At 47.4% G+C, this 27,050-nt stretch overlaps 1 protein-coding gene across 1 annotated transcript in view; it reads left to right on the top strand.

Moving 5' to 3' along the window:
• The window catches only part of LOC138452855 (uncharacterized), a 1,928,742-nt gene that overhangs the window by 952,526 nt on the left and 949,166 nt on the right, over window positions 1-27,050 (top strand). Inside the window, exon 40 of the mRNA XM_069605205.1 lies at window positions 16,136-16,349. Within this exon, the coding sequence (XP_069461306.1) occupies window positions 16,136-16,349 (214 nt within the window). The remainder of the gene's footprint in view (window positions 1-16,135; window positions 16,350-27,050) is intronic.

Raw genomic sequence — 27,050 nt, forward strand, 5'->3', positions numbered from 1 at the left:
GCCAGCCAGAATTTGGTACTCAGACTTGGTGCACATGGTCAGCAAGGGGCCGGTGCCTCTACCCACAACAGGTAATCGGCTGCTTACATAGCAGGGCGGGTGGTGGTTCACCTGGCCCTAGGAACAATAGTCCTAGCAGCTTGGTTCGTGAGCAATTAGCGCTCACACATCTGGGGAAATCTGAAGGTAACTTAGAGATGGTCCAGAGGGCAAAAAGTACTGTACAAGGTGTCTGTATGAAAGCAAATGGCTGTGCTTTTGCTTCTGGGCAAAGGAAAACAAGGAAGGCCCGGTAGCCTACTCGCTCGAGCAGGTGCTGTTTTTCTAGGTGCATCAGGCCCAGACGGGAGTGTACATATCTAGCAGCCATAGGGGCCAATAAGAATTCGGAATGTAAGGCATTGGACTGTTTGGATGTAGGAAGAACTAAAGTTCTATTCGAGCAGGATTAAAGCTTTCTGTAAATCCGAGGCTTTACATGTGACATATGGGGGATCTGCACCAGGTCGTCAGGTCTCTAAGGTTTCAATAGTCAGTGGATGGTAGCGACCTCCACCTACAGGTTGAAAAAGAAGCCATTTCCACCTAATAGTCATGCTCATGCAGTTAGGGCGAAAGCAGCTGTAGTTACATGTGTCTTGGCTGGTCATTAGCAAGGCAGCAACATGGTCATCGCCTTCAGAGTTTTGCAAACACTACTACAGATCAGAGGCAGAGTTTGGTCAGGCAGTGCTGAGGAACTTATTCACTTAGTAAGACAGGGTCCCTCTCCACCTAAAGGGCTGCATCTGTTATAATTGCCCATTCAGTATGGAGGAAAGGGGACAGACGTAGGAGTCATTAAAAGTTACTCACCGTGACTGTTCATGCGCGAGCCGTGCATGCAGAGCTAACTACACCGGCTGCCGGCGGCCATAACAATTATCCTAAATATATTCCCCTTTCTTAGACTCTATTTAGCCCCAAACGATCCACAATGGAGGCGGACCCACTGGGGCAGCTGGCGCTGCACTCAGGGGGAAGAATCGGACCCAGGAACACCAGATCCCGCCCGGCAACCGCCGCCGTGTGGCCCACCACCATTGCTGTGCGGACGAGATCGGCCGACCCGCCCCCTACCTCCCTGAGCTGTTGGAAGCGCTGTGGCTCCCTGGGAGGGAGGACGAGCCAGAGACGCGCTGGTGTGTCAGATGGCGAAACGCAACTGCATTCCACCAGCACCGACGGACACCAGAACATCCTCCGCCGACGAACGCCATCATAAATCACGCTTTCCTCACAGAGGCCGGGGCCTGATGCTGCCACAACCCCTGCTATGTGACTAACACGCGGCAAAACCCCGACTCACATCCCGAGAATTGCCCACGTGGGCGCCCGTGGCCCGGGACGTGTGCGGACCGCAATTCCAACCTCCCCCCTTGCGGTCTCCTCCTTCCCCCCGCCAGCGAGACTGCAGAGCCCGGGGTCAAGACGCGGCACTACAAAGGGATCTCGGTGCCGCGCTCCCCTGTCGGTGAACAACACACCAAAAACTGACCCGGCACCAGCAACGTACGTGTAAGGGAGGTGGGGGGCCCTCCTTTCCTCCCCCCCTCCACTACCTCGTACATAAGCGGACCAGCAATAGGGCCCATGAGACCCCTTGGGCGAACTCGACCCACCCCCCTTCAAAACAACTGTGGGGTAAAGGGGAAGGCATTGAATAACGCCAAACTTGTGGGAGAAACAGGTGCATCACCCAACACCAGCGGACACCCACCCCACTGAGACTACATACATTCAAGGTGCGGCAGAGGGTCAGTGACTTTGGGCACCCCTCCTCCCAACCAGTATAAGCACCTTGCGTCTACGGCGGAGCCTTAGACTTCCCCTCCCTCGCCACGCTGCTGGCTGGTGGCTGTGGGGACTGACAGTGGAACAACACCTGCGGGGCAATATCACTAAGGGGACGGATACCCCCAACACACAAATTACAGTTCCAACGATACAGGCAGACTCGGAGGGAGGATCCACACCCAAGAGGAACACACTCTACAGTTTTGGATACCGCCTTTGTGCTGATACAACTGTGGATATCCCTTACTGGCTGGAGGCACAGAGGATAGACCCACGCATGTCCCCCCAACTCCAACACCAACCCTCTTTGGGACGTCAACACGAATTACCTAGACCTGACAACATACCGGGTGCACCGACTGTGCTATGGGAAAAGAAAAGGTCAAAACACAAACCCTCCAAAGTAGAATGGACCTTTACACTGTAGGGGCCCCTCCCTGCTGCGAGATGCATACCCCAGAAGAGGAAGGTACCAGAGAGGAGACCCACGACCCTCCTATCTCTCTGACTGACCTAATGAAAGCGATGGGAGACTTGAGAACATCTCTGGAACTCAAAATTGGAGGCCTATCCACAGAGGTGTCCCTCATTCGCCAAGACTTACGCAACCTGTCGGCTAGAGTTGATGAAGCAGAACAAAGAGTATCAGACACTGAAGACACTGTCCGCCGACTGGAACACCAACTAGCTGTAATCACCCAAAAAGTTAACCAACTCGAATACCGCGCTGAGGACAGTGAAGGAAGGGTGCGACGCAATAATCTCAGGATTCTAGGGATCCCGGAGAAAGAAGAAGGCCCCAGCGCCAAACTTTTCCTGGAAGACTGGCTGGCACATGTCTTCGCTCCAAAAAAACTATCCAAGTTCTTTTCCATTGAAAGAGCACATAGGGTGCCCATCGGACGACCTAGCCCTGGAGCCCCACCAAGAACGATAATTGCACGCCTGCTAAATTATCGAGACTGTGACGCTATCCTCCAAATGGCATGGGCCTCCGGCCCAATCACATACAATGGTTACAGAGTGGGATTTTACCCAGATCACACCAAGGAAGTCCAGAAGGCCCGCCAGTCGTTTGATTCAGTTAAGAAGAAACTCCAGTCGCTATCAATTAAGTACGCTCTGTTCTTTCCGGCAATGCTCAAAGTACATTATGAGGGCTCCACCCACCTGTTCTATAACCCCAAAGATGCATGGGATTGGCTCGAAACACAAGTCCTCAATGGTCCTAGAGCACGACGCTCACCTCCTGACCCGTCCACACAGAAACCCAGGTCCGGGCGGCTCTCGCCGCCGTTAACCGCAGTGGGCCCAGAAGCCGAAACAACACAGCATCTTGCCAACAGCACCACAGAGAATGGATGAGCCCTCTACACTAAAGGGCTCCACCTACAGCGTAACACCATGGGAACATTAACATAGCGGCAGCCGCTCATTATGCGGTGTAAGCACTATCCCAGTCCGGGTTATCCCGAAGAGGTTTTCCAGTTAAAAGTTCAATGTTTGGGCGACAGGTGCTCCCAGTTGGGGGGGAAGTACAGGGTGGGGGGAGTTCTATGGATGTGGGCAACTGGAATCACAGGATGAGAAGGCAAGACACCTATTCACACCGGCACAGGAACCACAAACTGCCCACCGGCGGGGCCAACGATACCCGCAGTATCCAGCTACCAGTCACACCATCACATGGCAACCCCCGGACGTCTCCTTCCTATGAGTACACCTGGGTACTCCGAATACACACTAAAACCCCATTGATCCTCCCTGATGCCTCACAACGAGACCCACGCAGAAAGAGCAAACACCAACAAGCTCCCCTTATTGTCCTGGAATGTCAATGGCCTCGGCTCCAGTGTGAAACGAAGATTGGTGCTCCAGTATCTCAATCGGTACTCACCAGACATAGTTCTCCTTACTGAAACACTTCTGATCGGCACTGAAAACAGATTCTTTAAAAGATCCAACTATCCGCACACCTACCAAGCTGGGCTTACAAAGGGCGCCAGGGGTACAATGATACTCATCCATAAACAAGTCCCCCTACAGGTCAGGAAAATACGGACTGACCCTTGGGGCAGTATGTGATACTGCTCGTGGACATCTGGGGTGAGAAATGGGGTCTTGCTGCGTTCTACGCCCCCCCCCCACGCTCACAAAGGAACTACTTGGTGAACTACAGAACTTACTCCTGGAAGAGGAAGCCAACCTGTGGGTCATAGGAGGGGACTTTAACGAAGTTATGGATGTCACAGCCGACAGGTCCCACACGAGGGCGGAAAACCGACTCGCCCCTACACCGCTCTTCGCGTTCACCGAGGCACTGGGGCTATCGGACACTTGGCGATCACTGCACAACAACGAGGCCGGCTTCTCCTTTTTCTCCAGTGTGCACAAAACACTGTACAGAATTGACTATGCCTTCATCCCCCGCGACACATCCCATAGGCTTCTATCCGCTGAATTCCTGGCAAGAGGCATTTCGGACCACTCTCCGCTCCTTATAACTATGAAAAATGCTCACCGACACCCAGATATCACCTGACGCCTGAACACATACCACCTTCGGCTTCCCGAAATTGTGGAAGAACTTGAGAAAAAGACCACAGAATACTTCGAAATAAACAAAGGCTCAGTGGAATGCCCGCTCTCGATATGGGAGGCATATAAAACCGTCCTCCGAGGAGAAGCCATCTCCGCGGTATCTGCCCACCGGAAACAACACGCTCAAAAGATCAGGGAGGCAGAAACGCAAGTACAAGAATGTGAACAACAACTCCTTGCATATAACACCCATTGCGCAAAGGAAGCCCTGGCAACAGCACAAGAAGCCCTCAGCAACATAGCTATGGACAATGCGCAAGTGGCCCACTGGATGGTCTGGAGTCAAATCTATGAGAAAGGAGACAAGGCAAATAAAACCCTGGCCTGGTTAGAGAAACATGAACAAAGCAAAGGGCATGTGCATGCTATCAGATCTCCGGAGGGGGTGCGGTTGGTGGAAGACTCTACATAGTGGAAACATTCACCGCCTACTATAAGAAACTTTATACTCCATCAACCGAATGCCCCACACCAAGGCCCTCTTGATTCCTCGACCGGATTGAGATCCCGAAACTGTCAACACAACAAACTGATCTCCTTGAAGCCGAAATCACAGAGAACGATATCCAGGAGGCGCTCACACAACTCCAACCTGGGAAAACTCTGGGCCCCAACGGGTTCCCAACGGAGACTTGGAAATGCCTTGGCGACACACTAACGGCTCATATGCACCGCATGTTCCTACGCAGCAAAGAACAAGGCGCACTCACCCCGGTCCTCAGGTGGGCGAGCATAGTAGTCATACATAAAACAAGAAAGTCGCCAGAAGAATGTGCCTCCTACCGCCCTATTTCGTTGATCAACGGAGAAGCCAAGGTCCTCGCCAGGGCACTAGCTAATAGACTGCTCAAGGTGATAGAGGCACTCATCCACCCAGATCAATGTGGATTCATACCTAACAAATCCACCTGCATGAATTTACGTAGAATTCAACTTGCCCTAAGCAGAGCGTCAGGAATACCGTCACCACTGGCCCTCCTGGCGGTGGTCTTCGAGAAGGTGTTTGACTCTGTGGGGTGGGACGCCCTGTGGACAATCATGGCTGGAATGAACTTCGGGCAAAGCTTCATCTCGTGGGTTAAACTCCTGTACGCATCCCCAGAAGCCACCGTGAGGGTGAACGGCAGGTCCTCCAGACCATTCCCCCTGGGCCGAGGAACCAGACAGGGGTGCCCCCTCTCTCCGCTTCTCTTCCTCCTCGCTATTGAGCCACTAGCAATTGAACTTAGATCAAACAAAAATTGGTCCGGATTCGCCTGGCCAGGGCGAGGGGAGGCCCGGCTCTCGCTGTATGCAGATGACCTCCTTATATATCTTAATAACCCGGTCACCTCATGCCCGACTGTATCCCTTACCCGAAAGAATACCAAACTTTTTCTGGCCTAAAGGTGAACGAGGCCAAAACCATTTACTTCCCGATCCAGGGTGGCGAATCTGCGATTCCAGAGGCTTGCCCCTACCATGTCTGTATCAGGGAGTTTAAATACCTGGGCATACACATTGGCCCGACCCTAGACGGATTCCTTCAACTCAACCTACAACCTGTATTAGAGAGGTTTAACAGAGATGTCTCCCATTGGCAATCACTCCCCCTATCACTAAAGGGCAGGGCTGCGCCGTTTAAAATGATGACACTCCCAAGACTCCTATACATTCTCCAAAACAGCCTAATTCCCATCGCCCATGAAACCTTCACACTCATTGATAGGAATCTCTGCACGCTGCTATGGGGTGGGAAACAGCCCAGAATCGCCCTCAATACACTCCAAAAATCAGTGTGGGAGGGAGGCATTGGTCTACCCTGTATACGCACGTACTACCTAGCGACACAGATAGGGGTGGTAAATGATTGGCTACATGCAGACCCCACACTACCACACATCTGCATCGAAAGAGAAACCATGCTCCTGGTGCTGCCACTACAGGTCTTATATGCCACTAACAACCAATTCCCGACAATACCAAGAATGACACGTCATATCCGGCACACCTGGAGGAATGCACACAAACTGGTTGGCTGGAAGGCAAAACCAATACTGGCCCAACCCATATGGCACAACGCACATCTCCCAGAAATAATGAAAATGGGCTCTTTTGAACACTGGGGATATAAGAGGGATAACCACACTAGCACGGGTGATCCAAGAGGGTCGCCTCCTAAGCTTTGATACCCTGCAAGATAAATTTGGTTTGGCACCTATGGACCGGTTTTAGCACACGTAACTAGCTCACGCCATTCGCACCCAGTTCCCAGATATAGCAACCATACCCTCCTGCTCCCCCATAGAGACCAACATTCTCCCGCAACGGATCCCCTCCAAAGTCACCTCCACCCTCTACCAGGCCCTTAACTCCTTGGGGTCTAAACAACTTGGGAAAGAGATCTGTGCGACCTGGAACCAGAGGACTGGAGGGATGCACTAATGATCCCCAAGTGATTGGGATTGAAGCCAAACTCAGACTGATACAGCTCAGAATACTCCACCGCTCATACTACTCACGTACAGCCATTGCCAGATGGGGAGGGACCGACGACGAGACATGCAAACGAGAGGTGGCCACCTTCTATCACATGATTTGGGACTGTCAAGTATTACAAGTCTTCTGGGGGGAATGCATTAATACTACCTCCACTATTCTAGGGACGCCAATTCTTAAAGACCTCAAAATGACACTCCTGGGCATCTGGGGAGAAGTGGACCTGACTAAGTACGAACAATTGTTCCTGGCGGTGGCGCTGGGTGCGGGGAAAAGGCTTATTGCTTCAAAATGGGGCTCAGCAGACCCACTAAATCTGAACCGCTGGAGCAATGAACTAAACAGATGCGCAGCTCTGGAACGTCGAATCTACAATGCGAGGGGCAGCCCCCGCAAATTTGAAAAGATGTGGGGCAAATGGCTCGATGCTCACTGAGACTCACCCCTTCCCTACTTCCCTCTGCTCCCCCCTCCTTGCTCTTCCGATTCACCCCCCCTTAACTCAAACACACGAGACATAACCAGTATTGCCAGCTAATACCTGCTCGACGATTGTATCAATGCTTCTTTGTCCTGTGCCGTCTTTGCCACTGACAATACTGCCGTGTTTTTCTGACAAATGCCTATGTTTATATCTATGTTGTTGTATGCTGTTTAACTCCAAATAAACAGTTATTAAAAAAATTAAAACATTAAGTTACTCACCGTAGTGACTAATGTACACCTAGCCCATAGTCCGCTTTCCTCCCTATGACCCACCACCTTCCCCCCTAATTTGAATTAGGTGAATGTACCCTAATGATGCATCAAGGGAGGACTGAGGTGAGGCTCTGGAGGGCAGGGTCAGTGGAGTGTGCTCACGCTGGCAGCCACGCCTCCATGCTGAGTAAATTTAAAGGGGGAAATGCACTTTTCTTGTGGGAAAAAAGATTCTGGTCCTGTCTCTAGGGAGGGGCGCACATGCTGTATGAAGGAAAGGGGACTATGGACCTATGGACTAGTAGCACGTCAGTCACTACGAAGAGTGATGCATATTTGCTGGCTCCTTTCCCTCGACAGGAATGTTTTGCCCATGTCTCCCAATAATAATATATCAGAAGGCAGCTTTTTATATGCTTCTATAGTTGCTGATCTAAGCTTGCAATTGTCTAGAACTGAATGGCTGACTCTTCTTTGCAAAGATTAAGTCATCCTCAAGATTCAATGAAACAGCTAGCTCTACACTGCCCCCATCTTATTATCCCCAGCTTGGGATCTCCTTGATTATCAGAGAGTCAAGGGAACTACTATACTTGTATACGGTCATCCCAAACTGAAACTCCAACTCAACAGACATATTCCACAAATCATCTGTTTAGTGACCTCCCACTACAACCTTCTAAACTCTGAGACAATTCCCTAATTCAGCCCTAACTGGTTTCTACAAAAACAAAAATCTTGACGGCACACTCAATTGTATTTGGATATACTTAATTTATCACCATGGTCATCATGCATGCAACGCATAGGTTAATACAAACAATAGAAATAAACTGCACCATTACCTGGTAAGAACACAAGTATTTTGGAGAGTATGCAGCTTTTGACAGTGTAGGATGTTGACGGCACATATCAATGTATTTATTTATATACATTTTTATAAATTGCCACTAGCCCAGGGGCCTCAGAGCGAAGAAAGAAAGAAAGAAAGAAAGAAAGAAAGAAAGAAAGAAAGAAAGAAAGAAAGAAAGAAAGAAAGAAAGAAAGAAAGAAAGAAAGAAGGAAAGAAGGAAAGAAAGAACACTTAACCTACTATTTTATCAAAAATAGAAATGTTTTTAGATCTTTTTTGATCTCAAAGTGCAAGACAGGTCCCTCAGAGCAATTGGTAGACCATTCCAGGCTTTGGGTGCCCAGACATCAAAACATGCAGTCCGGATTTGATTTAATTTGAAGCGGGGCAGAGCAAGAAGGGTACTGCAATTTGGTCCTAAAATTATCCTAGAAGATTTTTTTTATGACAACGATCTTTGAAATATTGGGGGGACATACCAATGACACATTTGTGTGTTAATGTGAGTACTTTATGTTCGGTTCAGTGATGTACCGGTAACCAATGAAGTAAGCGTCACTTAGAGGTTACATGATCTCTTAGGTTTAGGCCAAAAGCAGCTCTAACTGCACCGGTTTGGACAGTTTGTAATTTCTTTAGATTGCTTTTCGATGTGTCAGCTATTACGGTAATCTAGTCTTGAGTTCAGTAGGGCAGTCGCTAAAACAGCTCTGTTTTCCAAGGTGAGGCAAGGTTGTATTTGTCTGAGCAATCTATTAATGTACATACACAAAGAACTGTTTACATGGTTAGTAAAAGTTAGCTGAGAGTCAAAATAGATTCCCAGCGTCTTTACATAAAGGGCAACCTGAATGGTGTAGCCAGCAATGGAAAACAGTGAAATACGTGGGTCAAGTTTATTTTATGCTGGCACCAGTGCTGACAATAAGAAGCTCTGTTTTTCCATCATTAAGAGCCATCGAATTGTGAGCCATCCAGACTTGTATAAGGGCATAGATTTTATTAATTGCCTGTAGATCATGATCGTAACCGCCCGTAAGGTTGAGCAGTATTTGCGAGTTGTCGGCGTAGTTGGTATATGATACGCTGATGGTATCCAGTAGCTCAAAAAACGACTTCATGTAGATGTTGAATAATGAGGGAGATAAGCATGATCCTGAGGGGCACCACATTCCAATTCAACTGGAGTGGCCTCGAAGTCAGCCAAGGCCACTCTTACTGACGTAGAGCCTAAAAAGGACCTGATCCAGACTGCTGCACTTTCTGAGCAAACAACCACATCGACCAGCCTTCCCACCAAAATGGAATCGTTGACCAGGTCGAAGGCTACAGAGAGCTCTAACATCAATAGAAGTGCTGTGTTACTCTCATCTATAATCCTAGCCATGTTTGATTTCAAGTCCAGCAGAGCTGACTCCGTGCCATGCCTTGCTCTGAACCCGGATTACTGATACCCAAAGATGTTGTATTTCTCAATATGCTCATGCAGTTGCAGACATGCCACTCTATCTACGATTTTCATAAGGAATGGCACATTAGTAATGTGTCTGTATTTACCCACAACTGCAGGGTTAAGATGTTCTTTTTTGAGGAGGGGGGCAATCCAGGTCACCTTAAGGCATCCAGGTACACTGCATTCTTGAAATGAGGTGTAAATCATCTGTGTAAATAAGGGTAGCAAAGTCTCCATGCAATCTTTGAAACTTTGTGTGGGGGAAGTATCACCTAAGCAAGGAGTAGGTTTTAAATTAGAGATGATAATTTGTGTCTTTTCTTCTGTAATCTGGCACAAAGACTAATGAGGAGTATCTACTGAGATAATATTGCATCAATTACAGTCAACCCACGTGTTTCAATAGTTAGTTAATGATTGTGTGCTTGATTTGGTGAAAGACTACTATTTCATTGCTATCATTTGCCATGTTGCAGCTAGATCGTGAAACATGTGAACGCTTGCTTTGTATGGACCGTGTGCAATTTGAAATCTAAAACATCTAAGTTTGAATTTGTGCATGCATTAGTATATGCTTAGAAATTCTTCAGAGTGTGTTTTGTGCTTATTGCCTTATTTGTACTTCCGCTCACGGTCACACAATTTCCGCTACTATTAACTGTAACTTAGCTTTCTTTTGTGACCAGAGGGAGTGCCTGCTAAAGCAGTCTGCCATTTACCTTAATCACACTGTAGACCCTTAGAACTACATTTCCCAGCACTTCCCAGGGCTCTTAAGGCCCTCGGTGGCGCGTCTGTGCCAGCGCGTTGGAGGAGGCGCCGGTTTGTACCGGTTCGTGTCTGGGAGTAAAGGGAGTATTCGCTTGCCCTCAGGTCCCAACTTCCAGCTTTTTCTTGTGGTGGGTTCACTTTCACTACTTGCGGGTACCATGACTCACTTGAACAAATTGTTTACCTCATTATGCGTGCACAAATACGCATTTCCTAATGGTGAGTTATCTCAAAAAACAATGCAGTTTCCTAGCATGGTATACTAATGAGTAATCCAAGCAGCCTTTAGGTGTTCTATTGGACACTTCAGATGTGAAGACTGCCTCAGTTGATAACTCGCATGTTAAAAGTATGGTGACCACCCCTATAACAACCCTGACTTCACCTACATGCCTCAGCACCCTGGGCATACAAGGAAATAACCACCTGCATGACCTTCAACCTAACTCAGTGGCCAACAATTCTACTACCGAGGTCTGTCAGCCCAGCCCCGTTCTAAATTGGCATGGTACTTCTCCAGGGTCGGATTGGCCCCTTGGCCTTTCGGCCCATGGCTGGGCCGAAATTGTCCCTGGGGAGTGGGGGCTGGTTTCTGGCCATGCCTGGGCTGAGTTGGAAGAAAAGAAAATGTAAATAAAATAATAATTAAAAAAAATGTTTTTGCAATTTTTTTTTTTTTTTTCAACAAGTCTTTCATCCGTGCTTAGGTTGATAAATGAGTACCAACACAGGTTGGGTGATATTGTATGCATATTTGTTCCATAAAAAAGAGCTTAAGCGTAAGTGCTATACAATAACATATCATTTGGCCTTAGATGTCTGCTTGAATTCACAGTAACTTTGTGTACTTAGGAACAATGCTATTTGTTGCCACTTCCTGTTTTGTCAAGGGGTGAAAGGTCGTGTTTCACCGCTTCCTGGGATGTCACTTCCGGGTGTGGTCAAATGGCATCATGTCCGGTGATGTCATCAGGAGGTCAGGAGTCGTGAGGCGAGGGGTGGGCCACTTTTTTGAGGCGAGGGGTGAGCCACTTTTTTTGGTGTGACCGGGCCTATTTCTTGTCCCAGTCTGACCCTGTACTTCTCCATGCGCATTTTCATTGCTTCAGGAAATGGCACATTTGAACACATGTTCTTTAGTTCAGCATGGGGCGGAAGTGAAAGATTATCTGAGAACCTCTGACATAGATGTCATGGGCATCAATGAAACATGGCTGCATGATACCGCCAATATGGCGGCATCTTCATCTGTTCCACCTAACTGACATTTTGCGGATGGATCGACTAGAGCAGGGGGGGGGGAATAGCACTTGCTATCAAGAGAATTCTAGATTACCACATCCTGAAGCATTCAGGTATAGAAGGTTGTGAGAGTCTGTTTATCAAAATAAAGATGAACCCCAATACCTCAATCACTATAGGAGTCATTTATAGATCCCCAAATGACATGCCTTTATTAGAAGAGCAATTTTTCGCGCTTGTGAACAACCAAACTAAACTCAAATTCTCATGAGCGATTTTAATTAATGGGCTGACGACAAGAAAAATAGACTGGCAAAGTCCCTTCTTACTGAACTAGACACCATTGCATATACTCAATGAATCAATAACCCTACACATAGGGATGGACACACCATTGATTGGGTTCTTATCCACCAGCTTAAGGTGACTGGTCCAGCCTGTCTATCATGTCCTTGGTCAGATCATTGCATAGTCAACTTTACTGTCTGTCTTCCGGTTGCTCCTATGCGGCTGGACAAACAGCCTAGAATTGTAAAAAAACAATGTCATTTTAGGAATGATACTCCCTCCAAGTTTGTCACACTTCTTCAATCGAAATTGCCCCCACCCGACTCGCTTGATAACGTGACATCCTTAGTTTCAAATCTGTCTTCCACTATCTCATCTGTAATTGAGGAACTAGGCTCAGAAGAAATCAAGGTCATCAAGCCAGAGACTGTAAAAAACTCCTGGTTCAACGGCAATGCCCTTAGATCTAGACTACTGCAACGCACATTCGAGAGAGAATCACGGAAGAATCCATCACCTGTAGCTCTTACTAACTACAGAAATGCAGTAAGCAACTACAAACTGGTTATTGTGGAAGAAAAATCTAAGTATTTCAATACAAAAATATGCAATGCCAAATCAAGAGCGGGTGAGCTGTTTAAAGTACTAAAGGAGTTGGAGGACAACCATACTGACACCTCTAGTATCAAGCATGATGCTGCTTGGTAGCAGATGATTCAAGAAGAGTTTTCAAACAAAGTTCTTGGTCACCAAAAAGCCATTTGTATAAAACAACAATCTGGCTCAAATACTATGTCACAAGAAATGTCGACACTCGCTACCCCTATTAGCAGTCTGTTAACAGCTGAGTTCAAGTTTAAGCCATGTTCTGAGACTGAGATCATTGAGTCAATAACCTGAAGCCCACATCCTGCAGGGGTGATATATGCTCTGCAGATATCATTTGGGAATCTATTTTATTCCTGAGCCCCTGGATGGCTAAAAGGATTAATTTATCATTTAGTGAAGGTGTGGTTCCCTCCTCTCTTGAGGAGGTATGGATAAACCTCCCTTCTGAAAAAGAGCTCACTGGAGCCTTCTGTAGCCAAGAATTATCACTCCATTACCAACGTCCCATTCCTGCTCAAGATCCTGCACAAAGTGGCCTACCTGCAATCGCAGGCTCTCCTGGAAATAATAACATCTTAGACAGAGACAGCTCTCCTGGATCTTAAAACCACTTTGTCCAGTTTAGTGGAAAAAGGTCACTGCTGCAGAAAAAAAGGCACGGCTGATGCTGTTGGATCTCTTAGCGGCTTTCAAGCTGGTCGACCATACCATTCTTGTTGACAGGCTGAAGTGTCGGGTGGGTTGTTCTGACGGGGCATCAGATTGGATAACATCCTTTCTTGGGCGTAGGGTCTCGAGAGTAGCATTGGAGGATATTCAATCTTCTCCTAGTTTCATCAATGCAGGGGCCCCCAAGGGCTACTGCATCTCACCATGACTTTTTAATATCTAAATAAGACCTCTGCTAGACCTATTGGACCATCTGGGCATCCGATACGCCAACTACGTGGATGATACTCAGGTGGTCCTTGAGCTATCTGGCATCTATGTCCAGGATTCTGAGATGCTTAACAGCGTGTATGTAGCAACACAGTTTAGTTTAGTTTGTTTATTTATTTGTAAAAGGCAGCTAAACCCTTGGGTAACTGGGCGCATTAGACTTGTGAGGCAATATAGGTTACAGACAGTTGCACATCTGAAAGATAAGAGAGGAGAATACAATACAATAAATATCATGAGAGACCGTGTTACATGGTGGTCCCGAGAGTAGAACACATAAATGTTTACAAAGTGGACCGGGTTACAGAGTGGTCCGCTACTATAGCTAACATAGAATTGCAGAATGCGAGAGTTCATTGAGGATTGGGTTACAAGGTGGTCCGTAGCTATAGATAGCACAGTGTTTCAGGTTGAGTGGATTTGCTGAGGTCGGATAGCCAGCTATTGCTGAGTCGTGGACAGTCATGTATGCTGTCCAATTCTCTGGCACTGAAGGACGACAAGACAGAGCTCCTGGTTGTGCCCACGGGCCAGGGTCTCACAAAACTTGATGCTTTCTATCGAAGCTTTAGCATTGATAACAACTGAATTGGTGTATTAGATTGCATCAATACATTGGGTGATCATCTGGGAGCAGAACTGAACATGAAGGCCCATATATCCCATACTCGCTCTTCTTGTGGTTATGTGGTCAGGATATTGAACTCAATCAGACTTTATCCCTCAAACAGATCCATTCTTGCCTCTGCCCTGGTGAAGTCAACACTAGATTATTGCAACAGCCTGTTATCAGGAACAACACAGGCTAATGTTCAATCCCTACAGACAGCCCAGAACGGTGCAGTGTGCGCACTTTTCGGACTGCATAGACAGGACCATGTTACGGAATCTTGAAGGGCCTTACATTGGCTACCTGTTAAACATAGGATCCTACACAAGATCATATCATTAAAGTACAAGTGCTGGGCATTGACTGCACCTTTGCACTTGACAAAACAACTGATCATTGATCACTCTTTCTCTGCGGTCCAGTGACGGCCATAAACTCAAACAACATTGGTTTAAGTTGGCTAAGTTTGGTGGCAATAGCTTTCCAGTGCAGGCTCCCAAAGAATTGAATGCACTTTCATTTGCTACAAGAGTGGCCTACTCACTTTCTGTCTTTAAGAGGGTGGTCAAAACATGTCTATTCATTGATTTTGTCTGGTTTGTCTTGTTTCCTTTTGTTATTTGTGCGTCTTGAGGCCCATGGGCATGTGGCGCATAACAAGATATAAAATAAATAAATAAATAGCGTGTTTATGCTTTGAGACTTTGAGCATCAGCTCTTTGTGAATCTCTTGACACCAAGCATTCGATATAACCTGGGAGTGTTTGGTGGAGTTCTTACCCTCCAACTCCTTGAGGATAGAAAAGAGCTCCCTTGAGTCAGATTTGGCGTTAATGATTCGTTGATTATTAATGTACTTTTTTTCAGCCATAATGGACTGTTTACAGTCCTTTACGATAGTTCTATATGTATCAAGGGACTCATAGTTAGGGTATTTCCTCCATATTCGTTCAGCCCGTCTTTTTGCTTTTCTGAGGCAGATAATCCCATCATTAAACCAAATATTTTGATTGGTTTCTAGTTTAGCAATTTTCTCTCGGGTAGTGGCAAGTGTGTTAATGGCTTTTGTTAAAATATATTGAATTTTTTCTGCAATTTCATTAGCGTTGAAATCTGTATGAATTTCAGAAATAGACGGGGCAATTAAAGAAACAGTGGCTGCTGGCATAAGTGTTTTTACATTACAAGCCCCAAGTGCAGTACATGCATGCAGCAAACCTTTCTTAAAGCAGGATATTGTTGCCAATGGGTGTTTCTTCCAAATGTAGGAGCTGTTGGTCGAAGATCTTGAAGGTGGTGAGGGAGGTGACAGCTCTAAAATCCACAGCAGAAGCAGGCATTCTATTGGAGATGTACCACATGATAAAAAATAACTAAAAACTAGATGTGGCCCAAATAGGCACCAGAGGGTTTGAGACGTCAGGAAGAATGATGGGCTGTATTGAGAGATTGTCAGTGACGCGGATGGGCATGTCAATAAAACAGATTTAACACAAGTGTTGTGACAAATATGTAATACAGCGGGGTGCATGGGGAGCCTGGTGGCCTGCTATAGCTGGATGTTCTTGTATAAATGAACACGGCATAAGTGGTGAAAATAAAAACATTTGCAAGAGTTTAGACAGAGCACTCAGAAGTGCTATAGAAATCTGTTTGTTTCCTTGATCGTAACTAATGCAGACAGAAACACGACTGCTCTTGTGCCTGAAGGTGAAAGTCCTGACTCTACATTGCTACTTTCTTTTTTTACTTGCAGGTACCTTTTCAGCAGTGTCCACAGCATAAATGTGGAGACACTAGAAGACGATGAGAGGAGTGCAAGCTCGGATGAGGAATCTGTGGAGACCCCTATGCCCATCTTCGATTTCCTCAGTGTACGATCGGGAAATGATGGCTGGATGTCGCTTGGGCAGAAAAGCGTTACCCAAATGACGGACAGTGAAACTGTTTTTCAGCACTCACTGAAATCTGTAAGTTCCTAACTATGCTCGAATAATGGCACTACTGCCAACTCCCTTTCTAAATGTATTGCTCAACATGACTGTAGGAAAGTTGTCATCCATGTGGACACTGTAGACTCAAGGCTCCTCTCTGCATGTTTGGGATGAAGTGCAAACATGGGGTGGGTATTATAATATTCTCTGAAGGAGATAATTGAAGAACGAGTTAATACAGTAGATTCTTAAATGGGCAAGCTAAGAAAAAACACACGTGAAATTAGATTAGATAATAGCTACCATCATATGATATCCTGTTTCACAAATGCTCATGCTGGGTTTGATTATGGTAACTCATGTTAAAATTGACAATGTATATCTCCCAAAAACGAATAATCCTTGTTCACATCTTTTTTTATACTTTCTGAAATCTGTTTCAGTTGTGTCCTTTTTTTAGATCTTCCCTGTTCCTTGCTCTCTGAAAGCGCTTTTAGAGGGCCATTCTAGAGAGGTCCTAGTGTCAGCCAGCTGTGCAGTGATGCAGAGTACTTTCTAAGCAGCTGAGTGGGGAAACGGAGAATTTAAAGATTGATGAACCCCCCAGATATCCTGCTGCCTTTGTAGCCATGGAAAGTCAATGCTAACTGCCACGCAGAACAGTGCCTTATTGCCATTGCTTTGTTGTGCCCTATTTTCCAATGCGCATGCCTTAGCTACTAAGGCTTTACCGTTTACCACCTAACCGTGCTCCCTTCTATATTTTCTTTTTTTTTTTAAAACACCTTATTGAGTTTTGTTTACAACCTGTTAAACAAAACATGCATGCATGCAACAGACGGGTGTGTCATACCGCTTAGTATAGCAACTCGGAGCACATTTCAGGTCGTCACCGCTTGTAACGTGTATGTGGTCCTGCGTGGATCATGGGGGTGTAGTTCGTGGGCGGTTGGTGGGCCTTGGTATGTTGATTCCCAGCTACAGGCAAGCCGGGGTGAGCATTGTACTTCTGCCATTGTTCGGGGGAGTGCCAGAGTTTATTCTTTTACCTGCTGGCGTTTCTCCGGTCCAGCTCTGCTGAGGGGGAGAACATTGTTTGTACCAATGTATTCCATGCATCAATACTCACACTGCTTTCGTGCATTCCCCTTTGTAGTGCATTATGCCACACCTCTGATTCGGCCAGTGACCAGTGTCTTAGGTCCACCATGCTTCTATCTTCGGGCCTGTTTTTGATTTCCAGTTTGTCGCAATCCTGAGCTTTGCCAGGATGCACATTAGGTCCTTCATTTTATCAAGGTGTACTGATTGCCTGTTGCCTTTTAGGAATAGGCCCAGCAAATAGGATTCGGGCAGCCAAGCGTGCAGTTGGATGCCGCCAGTGGCCGCTCTTGCTTCGATCTCCCAGAATTTCCCGACCACCGAGCATGACCAGAACATATGTAGCATGTTTGTGTTTTCTGTAGTGCATCTTGGAAATGTCTGCCCTGTCTTGCTTCCCCTTTTGGATAGCCTGTATGAGGTCAAGTATGCTCTCTGTGTTACGTATAATTGTGTTAGTTGGAATGCGGCATTTCTGGAAATCTTTTTAATATACAGTAGGGCCCATTGCGTGTCAGTTAGTGTTCTCGCCAGCTCGTTTTCCCATTTGCTCCGTGCAGTCAATGCTGTAATGTTATAGTTGTGTAGGACCAATTCATACAGTCTGGACACTGTGTGTCCTCCTTCTGCCACATCAAACCATGTATCAAGCACTTAGTTTGTTCCCTCTCCCATTTTTAACCCTGGCCATCTTTTCTTTATTGCCCCTATCGTACCTTTTGTACAGCATGAATTGGCCTCTATGTATGTCATGGTCTTCCATTAGTCTCTGAAACTCAATCGACTGTCCTTCCTTCCATAAGTCAATTATGTGGGCGATTCCTTTGGTTTCCCACTGCCTCCGGAATGTGCGTAGCGTTCCCAGTTGGCTATTAATGAATCCCACCAGAGGGCTATGTATGGAGCAAGGGACTAAAATCTTCCATACTCTTCGCTACAGGGACAGGCCTATTGTGATAAGTAAGGGAGGGGTTTCTGGTCCGAGGTCTTACCAGTCCATATTATCTCTTTTAAGTAGCAATGACTGAGTGCAGGTTGTAAAGGTAGTGTATCTAGGGAGAGTTCATATCCTAAACAGTTTGTGACAAACTGTAGTTGGCCTGCTAAGTAGTATAGCTCGAAATGCAGTAGTTTAATCCCACTGTGGTCATAGTCTTTCTGTAGTGTGTCTAGGGCTACTTTGTTCCTGCACCCTCCCCACAAGAATTCTCTGATGGTAGTGTTTAGCTGTCGGAAGAATGCTTTGGGTATATCGGAGAGTATGTTGGTAAAATGATATAATCGGCGGGGGAGCACTATCATTTTTAGTAGCGCCGCCCTGCCCGGCATCCCCAAAGGCAACGTCCGACAGAATGTGATTGAAGTCCTGACTCGTTTGAGCGCCACTAGGGTGTTGTTACGATGTGATGTCTCTGGGTCATGGTGTATATTAATTCCCAGTTATCGAAAGGAGTCTCGCGTCCATTTTAGGCCCAGTATTGGTAGCTGCTCAGGTCTTAGTTCCCTTAGTGCTGCTAGGGGGAACAGACATGACTTGTCTTTATTGACACATACTTGACAATGTGGCGAATTCCGCTATGACGTCTAGTAGGTGTGGCAAGTTCTCTTCCGGCTGATTGACATATAGGAGCATGTCATCATCATAAAGAGAAATTAGGTGGGTGGTATTGTCTATTTTTATCCCTGCATCTGCGTATTCCTTCCTGAGGAAGACTGCCAGAGGCTCTAAGGCCAATATGTAGAGCATAGGCGATAATGGGCAGCCCTATTTCGTGCCCTTGTGGATCTCCCATTCTGTCGAGATTTGTCTGCCTTTATTGACCCTGGCTTTGGGTTTCGTTTAGATCAGCTTGATCCATTTTAGAAACCATGGACCTATCCCAAAGTGCACTACCACTTGCAGCAGCCAGTCCCAGCGTACTGAGTCGAAAGCTTTTATCGCATCTAGGGAGGCCACCTCACGGTTCCCCAGCATATGATTAGTTTGGTCAATGACGTGGTGCAGGCTTCTCAGGTTCCACATTGTGTTGCGGCCCGCAACATATCCTGTTTGGTCTGTGTGCACTAGGGTTGTTATGACGTGTTTTAGTCTGTTGGCAAGGGCCACCGTTAGGATTTTACTGTCTTGATTGATCATGGAGAGGGGCCTATACAACACACAGTCCAGTGGCTGCTTCCCTGGTTTCAGGACCGGTATGATTAGTGATTCACGCATGGTGTCTGGTAGCATACCATGTCCATATGCTACTTCGCAGACTTCCAACAGTTTGTATGTTTCTGAGGCATGTAATTTATTTCCAAAAGTTCTCCATTCTTAAATGTTTCTGTGGCGTAGATGGTAAAATGGTTGGTATATCATATTAGTATGTATAGCACAACATGTCTGATACCTGATTCCGTATGATATATTGCTTCAACAAGCACAAACAAAAGAATCCTCTTTTTTTATAGGGGGCCAGCATAGGAGAGGACAAGGCTATACATGAAAGTAGAACAGAAAAGCCTAGCTGGCTACCCTTTGGTGTTGCAATTGTTGGGGACTTGTAGTCAAACAAATAATGTGGAACAAACCATCTTTCTAAACATATATCAAAGATGGCACAGAAGAACCGGAAATATAGAAAAATGCAATTTATTCAGGAAGCGTAAAAAAGACCACACAAGGTGGTCTTGAGAGAATCAACAAAAATCAATAATCAAAACAAATATCTCATGTGTAGTCATTGTGTACAGAGGACACATCCATTATTTTCATTTTGTACAGTCAATAATCCCATACAGTGATGTTAGTAGTTTGTGGATGACCTAGCCCAATCTTTTTGTAAGTCCACCCAACTACAAAGGTGTCGACAGGTTTTTAGACGGTTTCCAGCCTTGCCACTTGGTTGTATAAGAAAGTCTATCAAGTTGTTAAATCAATAGGTAAAGCCTGGTGCAAGGCTTTCTTCAGGACACACACGACCTCCAGTGTTGGAGTGATATTGGTTCTTGATTTTCAAAAAAACCGCATACATTTTTCTAAAACAAAATACATAAAAAAGCCATTGTATCACACTATGGGGTCGATTCATGGAATTAATGTGTGCCGAAAATTCCTGCGCAGAGGTGCCAAAACGTGTGAATCACAGGAAAAGTGCGAAAATCGCAGGAAAACCAGTGCACAGCGATTCATGGAAGTCCGTGCGCGAGAAAAACATTGGATGTGCGCTAAAAATGTGTGCCGCGCACGCCGGCGCACAGGTCATCCAACAGCGTGCGCCACGGCCACTGCGAAATCGCACATAGCGCGGCGCACATCACAAAAGTAGGCGGAACACGGGGCGTAACACTCGGAATGGAGAACAACGCGTGAAAATATGGGCGTCACGGGGGAAGTACAGGAGGCAAGTGCGCGGAACGCCCACACGCTCGCCTACAACCCGTATTCACAGGGCCAAACAAGTACGCCACAAGAAAGCAGGCGGTAGCGCCCCTGCGACTGAAAAAAATGTGCGCCAAAATGTGCGCTAACAAAAAGCACCCATATACAGCCATGATGAATGTCCCATACAGTGGCCCTCTAGGACAAATGAGGTGCAAAGGGGCACCGACAAACACGGACACCCGCTGTGTGAAAAATAGCGTGTGCGCGTGTTCCTGGGTGCGCGGGAAGTTCCACACGCGATTAGCCTGGGTACGTGTACTTCGGGGTGCGCGGGAAGTGCGATTAGCCTGGGTACGTGTACTACTGGGTGCGCGGGAAGTTCCACACGCGATTAGCCTGGGTAGGTGGGGGTGCGTGGGAAGTTCCACACGCGATTGGCCTGGGTAGGTGGGGGTGCGCGGGAAGTTCCACACGTGATTGGCCTGGGTAGGTGGGGGTGCGTGGGAAGTTCCACACGCGATTGGCTTGGGTACATGTACTACGGGGTGCGCGGGAAGTTCCACACGCGATTGGCCTGGGTACGTGTATTCCGAGGTGCGCGGAAGATTCACACGCGATTTCTGCAGGGTACGTGTATTTCGGTGGTGCCGGGGAATGCTACACGTGATTTGGCCATGTGGGTCCCCCCAGGTGTTCCCTCTACACCCTCCACGGCCCCTGCAGGCAGCCCACACCACAGGGTACTACCCTGCACCCCTGCTCATGTCCCACAGGCAACCCATCCACCATGGCCATGCCCACCAGCCAACCCACATGTCACCTTGCACCACTGATCACCAACACATGTCTCCCACCACCCCCACCCCCCAGCCACCAGGGACAGCCTCCACCAGGCCCAAACTCATGTCTCCCACCACCCCCACCCACCAGCCACCAGGGCCACCCTCCACCAGGCCCCCACCCATGTCTACCACCACCCCCACCCCCCAGCATTGCAGGGGCAGCCTCCACCAGGCCCACACTCATGTCTCCCATCACCCCCACCCCCCAGCCACCAGGGGCAGCCTCCACCAGGCCCCCACTCATGTCTCCCACCACCCCCACCCCCCAGCAGTGCAGGGGCAGCCTCCACCAGGCCCCCACCCATGTCTCCCACCACCCCCACACCCCAACAGTGCAGGGGCAGCCTCCACCAGGCCCCCACTCATGTCTCCCACCACCCCCACCCCCCAGCCACCAGGGGCAGCCTCCACCAGGCCCCCACTCATGTGTCATGATGCCTACCCCCGGAGCACCAGGCCAGGCCCAGCACCACCGGGAGTAGGCATCACGCCCCCGGGTAAAAGTCCAGCGGCCCTTTATAGGGGCTCTTTGGACTCTGTCCTGGCGCCATAGGCACCAGGCTCATAAGGGGAAGTGTTTGGTGCACTTACCTGAAGCAGACCATGTTGCACACTCACCTGATGCAGACCATGCTGCATGAAGAACCAAGCCAAATGAGGCAATTTAACCCCCTCAACGCATCACCTTTGTTCTGCACCTGAAATAAAGGACAGAAAAAAACAACATAAAAGGAAACTCACACTTGAACTTTTGCATCTTCATACTTACGGCGTATCGCTCAGAAAAGTCAAGTGGATGTGCCAGCGCCATTCTGAAAACCAGTGAAGTAACTGGACGAACGCGCGCCCCTGCACCAGAAGCAGGATGGAGAGTTCATCCTTCCAAACCATAAGGTGAGCTTAAACCGGGGGTTTTGGAGGAAGTCAGAGAAGACGAAGGAGGAAAGGGGGGAGCAAGCACACTATTCAGCAGACAGTTAATCCCCTTTCTCATCTGCAGAAGGATATTCCTACGGGCCAGACAAGCAAGATTTGTCGGTCCTGTTCAATCGGTGGTCCGCATTCTGCGCATCACGCTTGAAGAGGCCACAGCAACCCAGACCAGACCAGTGCCTCCGTGGGAGCCAGGTGAGCGTTACAGAATGCGAAGCCTTCCTACAAATTCCCACCCAGGCGCTATGGAAACTTCCGAGACTGACCAGTTGGCCCAACTACTGGGGGAATTACGGGCCAAAGTACACACCGCTCGTCAAGAGACTAATGCTCTCAGGAGGGAAGTGATTGTAACAAAGGAAAGAGCTGATGACCTGGCTAGACAGCTTTTGCAAGGTCAAGCTGGACAAACTCCTTTACCCGGTTCCGGAGGGAACCCCGCTCCTGTGTTTTCCAGTAACCCGGTGCAGATTAATCTACCTGGAAACATGCCGCTGGCCCCACCCAAATGCTTTGCTGGGGACCCCAAACGATTCGCTGTATTCATGAATCAGTGTCGTTTGCATTTCCTGTGCAGACCCCGGGCCTTCCCTAATGACCAGACCAAGGTAGCCTTTGTATTGTCATATCTCAGCGGCAGTGCTGCCGATTGGTCAGTTCCACTGGTAACTCAAGATGACCCGATTCTTCGTGATTTTCAAGGATTTCAAGCAAGCATGGAAAGGTTATTTGCTCGTCACTCCCAGGGGCAGGCTCTAGATGACGAACTTCTATCTCTGCGACAGGGCAATCAAGACCTCCTTTCCTACATTGCAACCTTTAATAGACTAATTGTGGAAACTGGGTGGCCAGAGGATAAAAGAATCACGTTATTTTATCGAGGTCTACGCGGGGAACTTAAAGATGTCCTGGCCCAAGTTGTAAATCCGCCCCAAGAATGCTCAGAATATATAGACTTAGTGGTCCAATTGGATCACAGACTGCAAAACAGAAAAGCAGATCGGTCCAAGTTTGAGACCCGGGTGTTAGCCAAGACCCACACTAACCTCAAGGGGGCTGAAGCCTCTGAGCCAATGCAAATCGGAGTAGTTAAAGGACCTTTAACGCAAAAGGAACGTGAAAGAAGACGGCAGATGCACTTATGTCTTTATTGTGGATCCTCTGGACACTTTCTACGAGATTGCCTGGCAAGGCCGCCCAGGAAGGTGGTAGGAGCCGCTGATAAAATTCATGAAACCTCTGTATCGGGAAACGACCCCGCCCGACAAGCGTAGGGGTCCGCTTGCCGAGCTTGAAAACAAACTCTCAGACCTCGCATTTCACTGTGCCAATGGTCCTCGTAGATCCGGAACAGCCTAATCGGTTGCATGCAATAAAGACATACATCGATAGTGGGGCTATAAGAAACTACGTGGATCGTGAATTGGTCTCCAGGATCAACCTTCGCCTGCGTCCTAAAACCAGCAAAGATGTCATCACCACAGTTGATGGAACCGAAATTGCCTTGGGACCGGTAACACATTCCACAGCTGAGGTGACACTTGTAGGTCCGGACGGCCATCGGGAGGCAGTTGTGTTTGATGTAATCAAGGCTCCACAGTTTCAGGTTATTCGTGGAATCCCTTGGTTAGAGACACATAATCCTCAAATTGATTGGCGAGCGAAGAGAATAACCTTTCCGGAGTGTGCACGGACCTGCTACCCAGAAAATCTGAAGATCAGTCTAGCATCAGTAACCTCTGTCTCCATGCAACTACCTCCGGAATACCAAGACTTTCAGGACGTCTTCCAAAAGGAACAGGCCAACACGTTACCTCCTCACAGATCGTACGATTGCCAAATCGATCTGGTGCCCAGTGCACAACCCCCTTGTAGCAGGATTTATGCCCTTACTGAGCTGGAGAATCTGCATTTGAGACAATATTTAGATCAATACCTAGCCAATGGTTTCATTCGCCCGTCAAAGTCTCCGGCATCCTCGGCTTTGTTCTTCGTGCCAAAAAAAGAAGGCGACCTTAGAACTTGTATCGATTACCGGGCATTGAACCAGATAACTGTTAAAAATCGTTACCCTCTGCCTTGGATCCCTGAACTCCTTGACCAGGTGAAGGACGCTTGCATATACACCAAGTTAGATCTCCGGGGGGCTTATCATCTGGTACGAGTAAAAGAAGGCGACGAATGGAAAACGGCTTTCCGTACAAAATATGGACTATTCGAATACCAGGTGATGCCTTTCGGGTTGTGCAACGCGCCTGCTGCCTTCCAATTCTTCATGAACGATGTCCTTCGGGAACTCATCGATGTCTGTGTTGTCGTGTATATCGATGACATTCTGGTGTACTCCTCTTCGGAATCTGATCACAGAAAACATGTCAGGGCCGTCCTTGAGAAATTGCGCCAGCACAAACTGTTTGCAAAGCTGGAAAAATGCGTTTTCCATACCACCGAGGTTGAGTTTCTTGGATTCATCCTGACACCTAAAGGGGTCCGAATGGACTCACGGAAAGTGGATGCCATCCTCAAATGGCCATCACCTAGTTCGGTGAAAGGTGTCCAAAGCATGCTTGGTTTTGCCAATTTTTATCGCAGGTTTATCCCGGAATTTTCACGGGTGGTGCAACCCATCACTGCACTCTTGCGGAAGAATAAACGTTTGAATGGACCGAGGAAGCTGAACAGGCCTTTCAGGAATTAAAAGCTGAATTTACGTCCGCACCTATTTTGAAACACCCGCGTCCTGATCTCCCATATATAATCGAAACCGACGCATCCAGCTTAGCCATGGGAGCTGTCCTGTCTCAGAGAGACCCCGAAACCAACCAACTGCACCCCGTAGCATTTTGGTCCAGAAAGTTCTCGCCGCCGGAGATAAATTATGCAATCACCGATAAGGAATTATTAGCCATTAAGTCCGCCTTTAAGGCTTGGCGGCATTATCTTCTTGGCGCCAGGCATACCATCACCGTGATCACTGATCACCGAAATTTACAATATTTAAAAACTTCCAAGGCTCAGTCTTCACGACAGCTCCGATGGGCTTTATTCTTTGCTGAGTTCGATTTTGTAATCACCTACCATCCCGGCTGTAAGAATGGCAAAGCGGACGCGCTATCTCGAATTGGAATGGGAGAAATGGACACAAACTCAGAAGCTGTGCCGATAATTCCCGAACAAAGAATCTTGGGGATAACCACTTTACAAACCCTTGAAGACATTCAAGCACGGGTAAAACTATTCCTGGACACTTCAGCCTTGCAGGATTGGATCAAAAGGGGATCTGCCTTTTCAATCAACGATGGCTTACCTTACTTCCAAGGACGTTTATTTTTTCCAGAAAAGGAATTGCAAGAACTGGTTATTTCCCGTCATCACGATACTCTGATGGAAGGACATCCTGGCATTGCCAAAACAGAGGAAAAAATTAAACGACAATTCTGGTGGCCGTCCTGGCGAAAGGATATTAAATCTTTTGTGATGTCCTGTGGAGTTTGCGCCCAAAACAAAGGTCAAAAAACAAAACCTGCCGGTCTTCTTCAACCCTTAGACATTCCACCAGCACCTTGGCACACCTTGTCACTAGATTTTGTCACGGACCTGCCCTCTTGTAATGGATACAATACTATTCTGGTTGTGGTGGATTTCTTTTCCAAGATGGCCCATGTTATTCCGTTGAAAGGATTACCTTCAGCTTTTGTTCTTGCCAAGGAATTCCTCGAAAATATCATCCGTCTGCATGGATTCCCGTCCATACTAATCTCCGATCGGGGAAGCCAGTTTATTTCTCATTTTTGGAAAAAGTGTTGTCAACTGGCACAAACTGACGTAAGACTCTCAGCCAGCCACCACCCACAGACCGATGGTCAAACGGAGAGAACGAACCAGACCCTTGAACAATATCTACGATGTATGTTGCACCAATCGGAGGGTAATTGGAAGGATATTTTATGGGTGGCTGAATATGCATACAATAACTCGATACACTCTGGAACTGGTCAGAGCCTCTTTTATAGCCTATATGGACATCACCCTCGTACTTCAGACTTGGACTCACCTTTGAGCCTCGAAATGCCCGCAGTGGACCATTTGCATTCTACGATTACTCAAGCCTTCAAGGATGCTACTGCACACTTACAACATGCGAAAGGGAAATACAAAAAGAATGCGGATCTGCATCGAAAGGAGTTACCTCCATACCAAATAGGGGATCAAGTATGGTTGGCTACCAAACACTTATCGCTCAAGGGACCTCAGACTTTTAATCCAAGGTATTTAGGCCCTTATTCGATCAAAGCTATAATTAACCCAGTGGCAGTCAAGCTAGATCTACCAGCTAACATGTGGATTCACCCCGTTTCTCATGTGTCGCTTTTGAAACCAGTGCAACCAGGAACCAGATTAATAAAGCCACCAGAACCAATCCAGATAGATGGGGAGCCTGAATTCGAGGTGAAGAACATTTTGGACTCTAAGATCTCAAAATCAAAACTTTTCTAT

Source organism: Ambystoma mexicanum, chromosome 4p (assembly GCF_040938575.1).
Source record: "Ambystoma mexicanum isolate Mex_15411 chromosome 4p, UKY_AmexF1_1, whole genome shotgun sequence".
Lineage (NCBI taxonomy): Eukaryota > Metazoa > Chordata > Amphibia > Caudata > Ambystomatidae > Ambystoma > Ambystoma mexicanum.